General features: G+C 40.9%; 1 protein-coding gene across 2 annotated transcripts in view; it reads right to left on the bottom strand.

Annotated features, from left to right (window-relative positions):
• The window catches only part of SNAPC3 (small nuclear RNA activating complex polypeptide 3), a 38,402-nt gene that overhangs the window by 10,126 nt on the left and 11,628 nt on the right, over positions 1-16,648 (bottom strand). For both annotated transcript variants that reach the window (XR_014301804.1, XM_082695068.1), the window contains exons 3-5: positions 15,917-16,001; positions 8,424-8,528; positions 6,438-6,587 (exon numbers count right to left, since the gene is read on the bottom strand). Coding sequence is in view for 1 of the 2 variants with exons in the window: in XM_082695068.1 (XP_082551194.1) it covers positions 6,438-6,587; positions 8,424-8,528; positions 15,917-16,001 (340 nt within the window). In the remaining variant the exon portion in view is untranslated. The remainder of the gene's footprint in view (positions 1-6,437; positions 6,588-8,423; positions 8,529-15,916; positions 16,002-16,648) is intronic.

Below are 16,648 nucleotides of genomic sequence, written 5' to 3'. Positions count from 1 at the left end.
CAACTATGAAAGATATGTAAGTTTTGGGTATTCAAATAAAAATCTTCCCCCAAAATAACTGCAATTCATCTCCTCCCACAAAGCTTCTATTTTTCTTTCTCCATGCCCTCGTTTACAGGTTATCCGGTAATGACATCAGCCACCCTTACGAGACAGGCACCCCGACCCTGTTTCTTCATGTAATGCATGAGTAAAGCCATTACTTCTTCCTAGGTGCTTGCAGAGATAAAAGGATAATCTGTACTAGAATGCTGAATCGAGCTACTGTTAAACACAAAAACTACCACTAAATATACTTCTGTACCCTCAACGAAGAAAGCTAGGGTCTAAAATCAAGATTCTTTTTTTTTTTTTTTTAATAAAGATTTTGTTTATTTATTTGACAGACAGAGATCACAAGTAGGCAGAGAGGCAGGCAGAGGGAGAGGGGGAAGCAGACTCCCTGACAAGCAGAGAGTCCAAATGTGGGGCTCGATCCCAGGATCCTGAGACCATGACCTGAGCCGAAGGCAGAGGCTTTAACCCACTGAGCCACCCAGGCGCCCCTAAAATAAAGGTTCTGAAAGAATATTGCCTTATTTTGGAAATAAAAACAAAAGTTTCATTTTTTATTCATTATAAAATGCTTCTACAAAAATGGAAGTGATTTAGGCAACTTAATGCTCTTGGCTGGCATCATTAGAAGGGGAACTGTTTTCCCTAAATCTGAAGTCCTCCTATAATAACTCTGGTACACAAACAGAACAGAAGATGTGAGCAATGTCAACACCAGGTAATTCTGATTTTCAGTGGCAGGCAGAGATCCTCACTAATAGTTTCCCTATTTTGTCAGCTAGTTTAGCTGACCAGCTTTGGAGAGGGGAGGATCGCCAACCAATATGGAAAACCTAGTGAAAGAAGTTACTTCTGTTATAAACCTAACATAGCCCCAGAGTCTACTATTTCCACTTCATAAACAAAGTAACTATCAAGAACTAACCAGATCATGTGAACAAAGTCACCTATATGTAATTTTAAGCATCAGTAGTTTGTTCTCTTGCTAACATTCAAATCAGCTGTATTAGAACTTCAGAAGCAGGGGCAGAAGGCTGGTTCAGTTGGTTAAGTGTCTGCCTCCGGGGGGCCTGGGTGGCTCGGTTGGTTGAGTGACTGCCTTCAGCTCAGATCATGATTAATTAATTAATTAATATATGTATAAAATCAGGCCACTATTTTCTACTCGAGTGTTGTTTTGCTTTTTTAGTGGTCCCTCACATTTTAATATCTGGTCTGTTTTTAACATTGCTCAGATTAGTTCATTTTTTTCTTTCTTTTTTGTTGTCAATCTCTTAAGCGTCTTGCTTAGAGGAACTTTAAGAAAATACCTGGCACCTGTTGCTGCTACTTATTATAAATAAAGACCTGGTGTTTTGGTTTTTTTTTTTTTTTTTTTAAGGTTTTGTTTATTTATTTATTTAACTGAGAGAGAGAGAGAGCAGGAGCTGTGGGGAGGTGCTGAGGGAGAGTTGCAGTTGGAGGCAAGCAAAAACAGCAAAGGAACCGGTTCAGGGGGAAAGACTACCAGTGGGACTCTTGTAGATAGTAGCCTTGTCACTTACGAACTACATTCCCGGCCTTTCTGCTCCCTTCTGAGCAGAAAGCCTGATTCGGGGCCCAATCCTACCACTCCAGTGGCCTGATCTTATACATATATTTTAAAAAATGCACTCCATTCTTTGACTACTATAGTCCAAAAAACAAATGTTGGCAAAACTTACTACACTTCAGATGTAAGATTTAAGAGATTAAAATATACTGGCTCAATGTTCCCAGTCTGCTCAGATACTAAAGTCATCTAGACTTTAAGAATTCTTGCTTATGGTTGAAATGAAGATACTCCTTTCCTCAGCTACAGGAACTGCAATTTACCGATGTTTTGCCCATGCTTACCAGCGGAGTACATGCTATTTAACTTAAGAAAAAGCACTATAACTTATGGAGCAGTTCTCCGTTTTGCTGGATGAACAGATAAAACAATCTGGCAAATGCTGAGATTTGGGGAAGGTGGGTAATGGGTACGGTACATAAAGACTCATACTATCTCTTGTGCGTATGGTCAAACTTTTCCAAGGGACCAGACTCACCAAGAAAGATGAGGACTCAGATAATCAGAGGAAAAAAAAAATTCCAAAGCAAAAATTTTTAAAAAACCAAACCATAAAATACAAATGCCAATCAGTGAAATGAAAATCTTTCCATAGGTCAGACAAATGTCAGTATCTGCAAAATGTCACTAATTCAGCCGTTCACTTCCTTAAACCACAGCTGCAGACCAAGGGAGCACGAAACAGCTCTCTGAACAGAGATTCCTGAGTCCTTGTAGAAGCTGCGGTGATGCACAGCACAGCTCGGGGTTTCACTCGCTGCCTAGTCAGCAAGTCAACCAAAGGGCAGGGAAAACCCTCGGGCCTGACATCACATGGGGCAAAGGAGGATGTGGGGCTTGGAAGGCAAGTCAACAGCAGTCTGAATCCTCCACCCTGCTCACCCAACTCCGGCAACACATGAGGGCCCGCTGACCCAACTTTTTCTTACCCCTCGACCGGTGCTAATTCTGTCCAAAGCATACTTCTGTCCAGCAGGTAGCAAGCACTCAATCATCAGAGGTTATTCGTTTAATAAAGAGCTGGAAGAGGCAGAAACAATACAACCACACATGCGTTCGGTATTTAAGCCAGGATAATGAAACCTACTAGCCCCCTGCTGAGAAAGCTGCTGAACGGGGACACCTGGGTGGCTCAGTTGGTTAAGCCACTGCCTTTGGCTTAGTTTATGATCCCAGGGTCCTCGGATCCAGTTTCGCATCGGGCTCCCTGCTCCGCGGGGAGCCTGCTCCTCTCTCTGCCTCTGCCTGCTTGTGCTCTCTCTCTCTCTGACAAATACATAAGTAAAATCTTTTTTAAAAAGGCTGTGAAACACATCAGCTCTGACACATAAAAACTACAAACTAGGCATACCTGGTTAGAAACCCTCTCTGGGCTTTCTGGCCCTCAGACTGACTCCCAGATCAGAATCCAGCTGCCTTGAACAAGGACAACATGAGACTGCCATGAGAGTGAACTCAGAGTCTGCTTATTAAAGTGGATTTATAAAAACTTTATAATTACACTTTTTTTTTTTTTTTTGGTAGGGTGGAGAAACTGCTGAAGGCTGCTGCTTCTCCTTTAAAAGAAGATAAATTTTTATTTCTTGGTCTGCATACAGCCTTGAAATTCCATTTGTTTCTCTCTAATCTAATGTTTATGTCCCACAGCACCGAGATGCCAAACCTGAAAAAACCAATGATCTTAAAACCATTTTTGGTAGAAAGAGAAAACTAAGTGAAATCTACATGTGAGTCATAGAATGCTGGTCTCCTTGCCCATCAGCAAAAGGACTGGAACACAGCCCACCTTGTGGGGCACAGAGACACAGCAGACAGCACCAGTCAATTATTACAGACACCATAATGGCCAAAGAAATGGTGCCAGAGTGGCGAAGAGAGGGCAGTCAGGAGAGATTTTATGTAATATGAGTTTTAAGCTGGGTTTGGAATATGAGCATGAGTCAGACGGACAGAGGGAGGGAGGGAGAGAAAGGGCTTCCGACCAAGTTCAGACATTTGGAGGCATGAAAAAGTGTCATGCTTGAGCAACACAAATTCTCTGTGGCTGGAACATAAGTTGCAGAAGTAGAGGCTGGATAGCATGGAAAGTTAACTTGGGAATCATCATGACAAAAGGCCTTGTATGTCAGCCTACAGAGATCCACTTAGATTTTTAGGTCGGAGAATGACAGGATTGATTTTTTTTTTCATTTTTATTTTCAAAGACTTTATCTTTTACTTTTTTTAAAGATTTATTTTTTTTATCTTTGAGAGAGAGAGAGGAGCAGGGCAAAGCCTAAATGTATTTTCAAAGTAGAGTCAAAGCTCTCGCTGATGCCTTCAATGTGGAAGGAAAAGGAGATGAGGACTCCAGGTTTCTAGCCCAAGTCACCAGATGCACGATGGGCATATTTACTGAGACAGGAACACTGGGGGGCGCACAGGCTTTCGTGAAGCAGTATAGCATTTGCTGGTGAACAGATTATATTTGAGATGGCTGTTGGACATCCAAGAAAAACTGTCAAGGATGGGGCACCTGGCTGGCTCAGTTGGAAGAGCACGCGAGTCTTGATCTCAGGGACCAAGATCATGAGACTCTTAGAGCCCCACATTGGGTTAGACACTACTTAAATAAATAAAAAAACTGTCAAGAAGACTGTTGGATATAGAAGTCTGGAGGTCAGAGAAGATGCTGAGATTGGAGAGAATTTTGGAATTCCCAGTACTGACAGCTCTGAATCTGGGTCAGATCACCTAGGGAGGATACATCAAAGGGAGTCTGAGGACCGACTCCCAGGGCTTTACAACAAAAGCCAGGAAAATGAGAAGCATTCAACAAAGGAATTAATTAAAAGTCAGTCAGAGAGAAGGCAAATCAGATGGGTGTAATGTCCTAAAAGTTGAGTAAAAAAAATCCTGCAAGGAAGAGGAATAGTCAATGGAGTCACACCTGATAAGTGGTCAGAAAAGGTCTGAGAACGACATATATGGTGGCAGCAAGAAAAGTGATTTTTGAAGAGTGGTGGGAACAAGAGTGAGTACAAGACAAGGTGATGGCAGAAAGAGACAAACAATGAATTTAGGAGCTATTATTAATAACGCATTATTGTTCCTACTTGCTGTTATTCTCTCTGGTTTGCTGAGGAGGAAGCAGAAAGATGAATGGTGGCTAGAGGAAGCCGCGCGTCGAGACAAGGTTCAGGAAGGGAGCCATCACGGCACACCTGTAATGAAGGGAGAGCTGGCAGAATGGAGTGGACCATGATGTGAGGCCAAGCACGGTGAGACATGGGACCGCATGGGCAGGCAGCCTGGCCTCAGGTGGCAGCAGCTTTAGTCCAGCTCTGTCCCGGGTGGGAAGGCAGGAGATGGCTCAGTGGAGGTAAAGAGGTGAGAGGTGATGGAAACTTCTTTTCTGGTAACTTTATGTTCTCCATGAAACAAACAGCCAGAGTTTCCACTGATGGTAAGTCATGAGGATATGTAGGCAGTTGCAGAATGAATCACAGCTGCCCCCCGCCGCACCTCCGGAAAAGGGGCAGAGTGAATCAACTATAGAGATGTGAAAAAAATGCCAGGCAGCACTGAGGCTCAATGACAATGTCCAGCAGGCACTCAAAATAATGGTTTGGAAATGAGGAGAGAAGGCAGCAGACAGAGAGTCACTAACAAAGATTAGCGTACACTTAAAACCATGAAAACTGAAGAAAGCCCAGAAGAATTTATAAGAACCACCAAAGTGAAGCCCACTTTTTTTTTTTTTTTTTAAATCTGACAGAGAGAGCGTGAGCAGGGGGAAGGAGGCAAGAGGTGAGGGAGAAGCAGACTCCCCACTAAGCAGGGAGCCCAATCCGGGACTTGATCCTAGGACCCTGAGATCGTGACCTGAGCGGAGTCAGACACAACTGACTGAGCCACCCAGGCACCCTGAAACCTATGTGCTAAGAACAGTTTTGTGGCTGGTGGCACAGGAACTGGCAAAAATAGTGACTGTGGTGGTTCTCATCCAAACTCTCTCCCCATTCTATCTGACCCAAATATTCTTTTCTGAGCTACAGGAGAGGCTGCCCCTTTTAAGTGGGCCAGTAAATCTGAGTCTTCCACCAGAGTTGCACCAAGTAACAGAATTAGCTCATTGGCCTTACCATGAACTACAGAGAGATCAAGGCCCTACTACTCTACAGGGCAAGCAATCCCTTCGGAAAACTTTGTGGGTGGCCAGTCTACCACTCTGCCCCTTTCTATCTTTAACCAATGGATATGTAAACTTCTGTCCTTTTGACAGCATCTCCATGGCAAATAGCAGCTAAGGACCAACATCAGATGCCATGTGTCTGGGCTTGGTTTTGCGCCTTGGACTGACAGGACCTTCTCTGGGCAGTGAGCCCTCAGGCGGACACCCACCCTTTGCTGGGGCCAGTTAGGACAGATGGAAACTCAGAGTTTGAAAGAGGAGAGAGTGAATGGCAAATTCAAATGCTAGTAAGGTCAAGTTGTATGAACATGAAGGAGACAATTAGGTGTCACTATGACCTTAAAAGGAAGAGTGTATACAAGAGAATGGGTGAGAACTGAATGGGAGATAGACAGAAAATCAAACCTGAGCCCAGCCTCATCTTTGAAAATGTCTTGATGATAAAAAGAAGAGAACAGATAAATCTGACAGAATGGCATAAAAGAAGAAAGGATTTACTGGAACATTTACGATTCTGCTACAGTAATCACTACTTATTTAGCTTATTATTATTGTTACTACTATTATTATTTCTTGTTTTATAGGGTTAAGGAAAAAAAAGAAAACACAACACCTTACTTTGCTTATGTGCTCAGGAGCTTGATCTGGAGTGTTGCTGAATTCCCCACCAATCTGGAGGTCACTGACACAGCAAATTGAATCCCTCAGTTCTGTGAGCTTCTGACTGCCCAATACCAGCATCGTCTGGTATGGCTTGTGTTCTTTGTGCTACAAATCAAATGGTAAATAAGTAAATGCCCACTTACAGACAAAGCAATTAAATTGTAAATCCTGTCCTGAACAGATCTAAATGAAGTTACTGGTCTTCTTAATTTGAAGTTATCCCCATAACTCAGTGTTCTGTGTTTTCTTAGATTCTGTATTTGTCAATTTGGCACCCGTTAATTACAGGTCCACATTAATGGCCAAAATTGTTTACATCCCCACCGTGATCCAGAGCCTGGTCTCTGCAGCCACTTCCTTGTTCTCACTCACACACCAAGTAGGTTATTTCCCTGTTCTAAATCAATTAAGGTTAGGTAGCAGACAACTAGGGAGACAGACCCTATACCCCCAAGCCCGCTGGAATTATTCAAACTAGCCAAGCCTGAACCGTTCGCTCTGCCCTGCCCTGCCCATGGAAACCTCAATAAAGGCTGTGGTCTATAGCTTCTCCTCACTCCTTCTCACTCCCAATTGTCTCTAGTGCTTCCCCCTGTGGCCCTGTGGCTGCAGCCGACTCGCTCTTCTCAATGGCACGAACCTCTCGTATGGTCAGTCGGCCACCTCTGTTAAGTTAGAATCCAACAGACAACTGAGATACTTGGTGCTATGGTCTGAATGTCTGTGTCTACCCCAAATTCAGATACTGGAATCCTAATGCCCAAGTGATAGTGTTCGGAGGCTGGGTCTTTGGGAGGTGGGGGTGATGAAGTCGTGAGAGTTGAGCCTCATGATTGGGGCTCATGGTCTTACAGAAGATCCCACAGAGCACCCTAGCTCCTTCTGCCACCTGAGAAGTCCATGACATGGAAGATGGCCTCACCCACCTGTGCTGGCCCCAAGCCTGGACCACCAGCATCCAGAACTGGGACAAACGGCTGGTTATAAGCCTCTCTATCAGTGATATTTTGTTATAGCAGCCACACAGACTAAGACACTTGGCAACAGAACTTTCTTAGTTTAAGCTAAAAAGTTTATCATCAAGATGCTACTAAAATGTAATTACCAAGAACCTTTGGAATACAACTTCACCTAGCAGCACTGTTTTATTTATTATGATTTTTAAGTAGGCTCCACACCCAAGGGTTTGAACTCATGACCCTGAGATCAAGAGCTGGGTGAGCTACACTGACTGAGCCATCCAGGTGCCCCAGCAACAGTGTTTTAAAATGTCTTGCAAGTTACCTCATGGAAGTCAAGCAATCCATACACTACTCTCATGTTACAGACCCAAAAGTTTGGTTTTATTGGTTTGGTTTGACTGGCAGGGTAATTAGTACCAACTACATCCCAGATGCTTCATTATTGACTACTATTCACAAGTCAAATCAGGTATACTATTATTTCAATTAAACCTTATCAAAGTTTGTGACATCTATTCAGAAAATCAAGAATACACACATCTGGGCTAGGACTGAATTCTTTTAATTAGAGACCTCTATGAAATTTCTGAATACTCCTTAAGCTATTGACTTTCTGCATTTTCATCAAAGAAGAACTGTCTTTAGTTAGACAACTTCCCAAGTATTCTGAATTCATGAAAAAAGGTTAACTTACTCCTTTACCAGTCATCTATTCTATTAAAACAAAAACAAAAGCAAAAGAAAACTAAGAAACAAACCCAAGAACTCATATAATTAGAGTCACTGTGGATTCACATATACTTTCAGTTGCTTCCAGTGAAGCAATCAGGAATAAAACATTCCAATAGTATAAGTGTTACATAAAACAGCATGTTTGCATTGATTTTGGACCCTAAGGACTGTGACTCTTCAAATAATTAAATCGTTTGACACAAGTCACCCATTTTATCTGTGAAATTAAAAAGGTTTTACTACTGACCTTATGAAATATAACAGGATATAAGATATTCACAGATAGGATAAGCTCCCCTTCTTCAATCATGTCTGCTGGATTTTCAGGCTTTTTTCCTATGGCATGTGACTCCTGAAGGAGAAAAAAACAAGTAAGAGACCTTAAAATCAGTGTGACTCAACTATGAGGCAGTGGGTAAGCAAGTCAGGCAGCCCTGGCTTTGACTCCCAATTTTACCTTAAGAAAACTGTTAAAACCTCTCTAAGCTTTATTTTCATCGTCTATAAACAACAACAACAAAAACCCCAACAAAACAGAAAATACTCGTTTTATAGGACTACTGCTAGGAATATGTATATAAAGCATCTAATAATGGTTGGCCCTAAATGCTTAGTAACCGATGATAAAACATGAGTATCAACTAATGTTGGTATAATGCTGGCATTTACAGCTGCTAATAGCACTTCCACATGCCTCCTCTCACACTATTGTGAAGCTATTTGACAGATGCACCAAGGTTCAGATTTACCCAAGATAAACCAGCAAGCCTGAATGTAAATACAGACTGGTTTGGCTCTAAAACCAACACTGTATTGCCTTTTACAACATTAGTGCATCTGTACTCCCTCACACTTCTATTATGTGTGCACGATAACTATAAAACAGGCCCCCTAGAGGAGACCAGTTAGGAAGTACAGATGCAAAAATAAGAGAGAGTGACACTACGCAAAATGGCACAGCAGGCAGCTCTAGGGATCAGTCCCTCCCCCATAGCAACCAAGAAGATGGAAAGAGAGACTGGAACCAACTGTTGTGGAATTCTGGAACCTGATTAGTCAGTTATATCAACTCAGAAAGTGACGATGAAAGGACAAGCTGCTTCTCTTTATTAATAAGCACAGAGTGCAAACCAGCCACCATCCCCGGTCCTCAGCCCCCCTGAAGATGTGGAAATAGGGGCCATTCCTAAATGATGGCTGATGCCATGACAAGCAATGGGAAACCAGTTCTCCCAAAACTGGGGGTTATTTCGTTTGCTCTGGTAATGCCCTGATTAGACACTGGCCTTGGTGTTGGGCCTCCTGCCAGCAGTGGCTTCCCACAGCAGCACCTACTGGGAAATTTAGAAAAAGGGCTTATTTTTGTTTTAACGATTTCTTTCATTTATTTATTTATTTATTATTAACATATAATGTATTATTTGTTTCAGGGTAGAGGTCTATGATTCATCAGTCTTACACAATTCACAGCACTCCCCATAGCAAATACCCTTCCCAGTGTCCATCACCCAGCCACCCCATCCCTGCCACCCCCCCCCCCACTCCAGCAAGCCTTAGTTTGTTTCCCGAGATTGAGTCTCTTATGGTTTGTCTCCCTCTCTGGTTTCACCATGCTTCATTTTTCCCTCCCCCACTTTTATTTTAAATTTGTGGAGGCAGACATTTAAGGAAATCTCAAAACAGGTCACTGGCTGTCCGCAGAGATGATGAAACAGAAACATCCATAACTATATACAACAAGGAATACATGCAGCTCCAACAATCAAAAAGTAAAAAAATATACTCAGGATGTCCAGTATAGATTTGTTGTTCTCAACAAAAACATAAAGCACACAAAGAAACAAAAAAAATATGTCGCATTCACAGAAAAAAAAAATCTGACAAAAACTACCCTTGAGGTGGCCCAGATATAGAAGTTACTAGTCAAAAATGTTAAATCAACTGTTTTAAATGCACTCAGTGAGCTGAGAGTAGGAAAACACATTCAAAAGTCATGAAAGAAAAAAACATTAACCAAGAATTCTATACCTGGCACAACTAACCTTCAGGAATTAAAAAAAGAAATTAAGGCATTTTCAGATTAAAAAAAAAAAATAAAAACTATGAGGGAATTCATTACCAGTAGGCTATATTTAAGAAATACTAAAGAGAGCTCTTCAGGATGAAATTAGAAGACAATACACAATAACTTGAATCCATAAGAAAAAAATAAAGGACACTAGGAACGGTTAACTACATAGGCAAATATAAAAGCCAGAGCTACTGTACTTTTAGCTTATTAACTTTTTTCCCAAAAGCAAATGGATAAAATATTTATAAATTTATTTATTTATTTTTAAAGATTTTATTTATTTGACAGAGAGAAATGCAGTGAGAGAAGGAACACAAGCAGGGGGAGTGGGAGAGGGAGAAGCAGGCTTCCCGTGGATCAGGGAGCTGGATGTGGGGCTTGATCCCAGGCCCCTGGGATGGTGACCTGAGCTAAAGGCAGACACTTAACAAATAAGCCACTCAGGCACCCCAATATTTATAAATTTATGTTAACAGACACATAAAAATGTGATCTGAGACAGTAACAACATCAAGGGGTAGGGGCAGAGATGTATAGGAATGGAGTATCTATCCTTCAAGGTATTATTGAAAAATGTTGGTATTTTTTTTTAAAGATTTTATTTATTTGACAGAGAGATCACAAGTAGGCAGAGAGAAGCAGAGAGAGGAAGGAAAGCAGGCTCCCTGCCTAACAGAGAGCCCGATGTGGGGCTCAATCCCAGGACCCCAGGATCATGACCTGAGCTGAAGGCAGAGGTTTTAATCCACTGAGCCACCCAGGTGCCCCCAAAGTTGGTATTATTAAGATTAGGTTGTTGGAACTTTAAAATGGTAATTGTAATCCACAAGGTAACCACTACAAAAATAAGTAAACACATACACATGGAAAGAAGGAAAACAAAATATACCTTAAAAATTTAACTAAATACCAAAAAAGACAGTAATAGAGGAAACAAGGAACAAAAGAGAGATATGACATACAGATACCTAAATAGTAGAAATAAATCCTCATCAGTAATTCCTTTAAATACAGATGGGCCAATCTTTCCCATTAATAAAGCAAACATTGGCAGAATGGATTAAAAATATTTGATCATCCATTCACTCTCTGTAAGAGACTCACTTTAGACATGAAGACACAAAGAGGTTGAAAGTAAAAAAAAAAATGGAAAAAAATATTCCACACAAATAGTAACCAAATGAAAGCTGTATTATTGTCAGACAAAACTTTAAGTCAGAAAAGGTTACAGGAGACAAAGGAGGACACTGAGTATTTTAAAATATGGAATCCCAAAAGAAGATACAATAATTATACACACATGTAGCTAACAACAGAAAGCCAAAATACATGAAGCAAAACTGACAGAAATGAAGGGAAAAACATACTGTTCAATGATAATAGGTGCAAATTTCAATACCCCACTTTCAATGAGTAGAATAACTAAACACAAAATTAATTAGGAAGTAACACTATAAACCAATGAGACCTAACTGACACATACAGAACACTCCATCCAACAAAACATTCTTCTCAAGTGCACATGGATGATTCTCTGAGCTAGACCACCAAGCCTTAATGAATATGAAAGTACTGAAATCATGAAAAGTTCATTTTCTGACTATAACTGAACAAAACTAGAAATCAGTAATAGAAAAAATACTAAAAAAATCAGTGGAAATTAAACAACACACTCTTAAATAACCAATGGGTCAAAAAAGAAATCACAAGAAAATACCTTGAGACAAATGAAAACAAAAACACAAGAGAAATTTATAGGAAGGCACCTGGGTGGCTCAGTTGGTTGTCTGACTCAGGTCATAATCCCAGGGTCCTGGGTTTGAGTCCCACATCAGGCTCCTCTTGCTCTGTGGAAGCCTGATTCTCCCTCTCCCTCTGCCTGCCACTCCCCTTGCTTGTGCGTGCACGCTCGCACGCGCTCTCTCATTCTCTCTCTCTCTCTCTCTGTGTCAAATAAATAATAAAATCTTAAAAAAAAAAAAAAGGAACAGGATGTTGCAAAAGCAATATAAAAAGGGAAACTTACAGCTAATAAACATCTGCATTAAAAAAGAACAATCTCAAGTAAATAACCTTACTGTATACAGTAAGGAACTGTAAGAAGGGGAAACTGACCCTAAAACTAGAAGGATGGCAACAATCAAAACTAATCCAAGAGGGGCGCCTGGGTGGCTCAGTGGGTTAAAGCCTCTGCCTTCAGCTCAGGTTACGATCCCAGGGTCGTGCCCCACGTCAGGCTCTCTGCTCAGTGGGGACCCTGCTTCCCTTCCTCTCTCTCTGCCTGCCTCTCTGCCTACTTTGATCTCTGTCAAATAAATGAATAAATAAAATCTTAAAAAAAAAAACCTAATCTAAGAAAAACAGAAAATCTGAATATTAACAGTATATTGGTGCAGTGACATAATGGTAAGGGGACTGAACAGTAATTAAAAACTTATAAACAAAGAAAAGCCCAGGACTAGATGGTTTCACCGGTGAACTGTACCAAAGAATTAGCATCCTTCTTCTCAATGTCTTCCAAGAAAGAAGTGTGAAGAAGAGAGAATACTTTTTTTTTTTTTTTGAAGTAAGCTCTATGCCCAATGTGGTACTTGAACTGATAACCTAAGGTCAAGAGTCACATGCTCTACTGACTGAGCCAGTCAAGTGCACCGAGGGAATACTTTTTTTTCTTAGGATTTTATTTATTTATGTATTTGAGAGAGAGAGAGAGAGAGAGAGAGAGAGGGTCTGGAGACCAATGTGGGGCTCAATCCTAGGACCCAGGGATCATGACGCCCAACCATCCAGGCACCCCTGGAAGGAATACTTCCTAATTCATTCTGAGATCAACATTTTCTGATACCAAAGCCAGACAAAGACACCACAGGAAAACTACAGGCCAATATCCTTTATAAATATAAATGCAAAACTCCCTAACAAAATACCAGCAAACTGGGGTGTCTGGGTGGCTCAGTCAGTTAAGCATCTGCCTTCAGCTCAGGTCATGATCTCAGGGTCCTGGGATTGAGCCCTCCATCGGGCTCCCTGCTTAGCAGGGAGCCTGCTTCCCCCGCTCTCTCTGCCTGCTGCTCTGCCTAATTGTGATCTTTCTCTATGTCAAATAAATAAATAAAATCTAAAAAAAAAATTAAAAGAAAACCACAAAATACAGCAAGCCAAATTCAGCAGCATATGAAAAGGATTATATACGACAACCAAGTGGGATTTATCCTCAGGATGCAAGAGTAGTTCAACACATGCAAGTCAATCAATGTCATACACCACACTAACAGAAGGATGGAAAAAACCCACATCATTATTTCACTGAAATGCAGAATAAGTATGAGGAAATCCAAAACCCTTCCAAAATAAAAGCACTGAATAAACTAGAAACAAAGGGGCACTTCCTCAACACGATCAAGGATATATACAAAAAATCCACAGCTAAAATCATACTCAGTGTTGGGACGCCTGGGTGGCTCAGTTGGTTAAAATCATACTCAGTGTTGAAAGACTATAAGGATATACACTTTTGTCACTTCTACTCAACATAGTACTAGAAATTCTAGCTACAATTAGATTTTTAAAACAGAAGGAAGGAAACAGTGAATGAGCAAGCAAAATAGAAAGTAAGAGATAAAGTTAATTCTGTTTACAGATAACAGGCATGATCTTCTATGTATCAAATCCTAAAGAATCCACACAAAAAGCCTATTAGAATAAATTTACCAAAGTTGCAGGCTACAAAATCAACACACAAAAACCAGCTGTATTTCTATATAACCAGTGTATAACTTGTAAAGAATATTAAGAAAACAATAGCGGGGCACCCAGATGGCTCAGTGGGTTAAAGCCTCTGCCTTCAGCTCAGGTCATGATCCCAGAGTCCTGGGATGGAGCCCTGCATGGGACTCTCAGACTCTCTGCTCAGCAGGGAGCCTGGTCCCCCCCCACCCCTCCACCACCTGCCTCTTCCTACTTGTGATCTCTGTCTGTCAAATAAATAGATACAATCTTAAAAAAAAAAAAGAAGAAGAAGAAGAAGAAAGAAAGAAAGAAAAAGAAAACAATAGCATCAAAAGGAATAAAATACTTAGGAATAAATTTCATAGAAATGAAAAGACTTTGGAAGCCTGCCTGGCTCAGTCTGTATAGCATGCAACTCTGATCTCAGGGTTGTAAGTTCAAGCCCATGGTGGGTATAGAAATTACTTTAGAAGAATAAAAAAAATAATAAAAAAAGAAAAAAAATCAAAGACTTGTACACTTAAAAACTATAAGACATTACTGAACAAAACTAATGACAACTTTAATAAACTGAAAGACATAGCTTGTTCATGGATTTGAAGATGTTCAGATGACAATACTACCCCAAGTCATATACAGAATCAATTCAATCCCTATCAAAATCTCTGATTTTTTTTTAAGATTTTATTTATTTATTTGACAGAGAGCACAAGCAGGCAGAGCAGGAGGCAGAGGGAGAGGGAGAAGTACCTGAAACAGTGAATGTACTTAATGCCACTTAAATCAAACATTTTAAAATGGTTAAATAGTAAATTTTATGTAATGCAAACTTTACCACACCAAAAAAAAAAAAAAAAAAAAAAAAAGGGTGCCTGGATGGCTCAGCTGCTAAGCGTCTGCCTTCGGCCCAGGGGCCTGGATCAAGTCCTGCATCAGGCTACCTGCTCATCCAGGAGCCTGCTTCTCCCTCTCCCTCCACCCCTCCTCCAGCCTCTTCTCTCTCACACATGCTCACTCTGTCTCTCAAACAAATAAATAAAAGCTTAAAAAAATTAATAAAAGGGAAAGAAAACAAATGTCTCTATGTATTATCAAGTGCCCAACACAGCATCTGACACTCAGTAGGTCCTTAAGAATATGTACTGAATGAACCCTCATTATTTATTATCTTAAATTTTTCTGAGGGTTTACATAAGAGATGGTGGATTAATAATGTGGCTAAACCAAAATCAGGAGCAGACTAAAGTACCAGCAACAGGGGGATGAAAAGGCATGAATTTAGCCTAAGATAAAGAGCAAAACCAAACTAAAAGCAGAAATAAAGGGATGCTTGGGTGGCTCAGTCAGTTAAGCGTCTGACCCCAGTTCAGGTCAGGATCCCAGGGTCCTGGGATCAAGTCCCACATTGGGTTCCATGCTCAGCGGGGAGCCTGCTTCTCCCTCTCCCTCTGCTGCTCCCCCTGCTTGTGCTCTCTCATTGTCAAATAAATAAATAAAATCTGAATGAATGAATGAATGAATGAATGCAAGAACAAAGGCAGAGATCTGAGAGTCAAACGTGCCATCACTTCAATCCCTTTTTTTCCCCCAAAGATTTTTATTTGAGACAAGAGGCAGAGTTAGTGAGAGAGAGCACTCGAGTGAGGAGGAGAGGGAGAAGCAGGCTCTCCAGTGAGCAGGGAACCCAAGACAGGGATCAATCCCAAGACCCTGGGATCATGACCTGAGCCAAAGGCAGACACTTAACTGACTGAAGGACCCAGGTGCTCCATCATTTGAATTCTGTGGGTCTTTTTCTCCTACTTTACCAGTCCCAATGAGGTTTCTCTAAGTTTGTTTTCAAATAAGCATATCCAATATAAAGACACCATCAGTCATCACTAACACCCAATGACAGCGTTCACAATTTCATGGGGGAAAAAAAAAAATGAGACTCTTACCATCTCATAAGCAAACGTTTCTTGTCTGCAAACCCGGTCTATTGTTATAGTTTCTTCCCGCTGTTCCAGAAGCTTTTTTCTAATCCTGTTAGAGGAACAAGAAAAATCAAACTTCAATACCTGTACTAGGTCTTCCGAGGTATCTTTAATACTTAACTTTCACTTGATTTTTTTTTTTTTGAGAGATAGAGTGGCGGGGCAGAGGGAGAGAAGAATTCCAAGCAGGCTCTGCGCCCAGTGATCTCATGACTCTGAGATCATGACCTGAGCTGACATCAAGTCCGACACTTAACTCACTGAGCCACCAAGGTGCCCTGAGAATGAATTTTGAGCTAATTTTAGACCTAAAGCTAAAAGAAGCTATAAAAATAGTAGAGTTCCCTTAAATCTCTCACCCAGTTTTCCCTATGTTAACACCTTACATGATCATAATTATCAGGATCAGAAAATTAACATTAACATAGTATCAGTAACTCTAAGTCTCTTTCAAATTTCACAAGTTTTTTTTTTGATGAAATGCCATTTTTCTTGCCCCAGGATCCTCTGCAGGACACTATACTGCATTCCCTCTATTTGTCTGCAATTCTGCAGTTTTCCTTGTCTTTTATTACCCTGACACTTCTGAAGAGCTCTACTTCGTTATTTTGTAGAATGTCCTTGAATTTGCATTGACTGCTGGTTCCCCACGACTGGAGTAATGCTGCCCATTTTTTGTAGGACTATCACAAGGAT

This window comes from Mustela nivalis, assembly GCF_964662115.1.
Source record: "Mustela nivalis genome assembly, chromosome: 13".
Lineage (NCBI taxonomy): Eukaryota > Metazoa > Chordata > Mammalia > Carnivora > Mustelidae > Mustela > Mustela nivalis.
The sequence above is the reverse complement of the archived record's forward strand: the minus strand, read 5'-3'. Positions and strand labels throughout refer to the sequence as shown.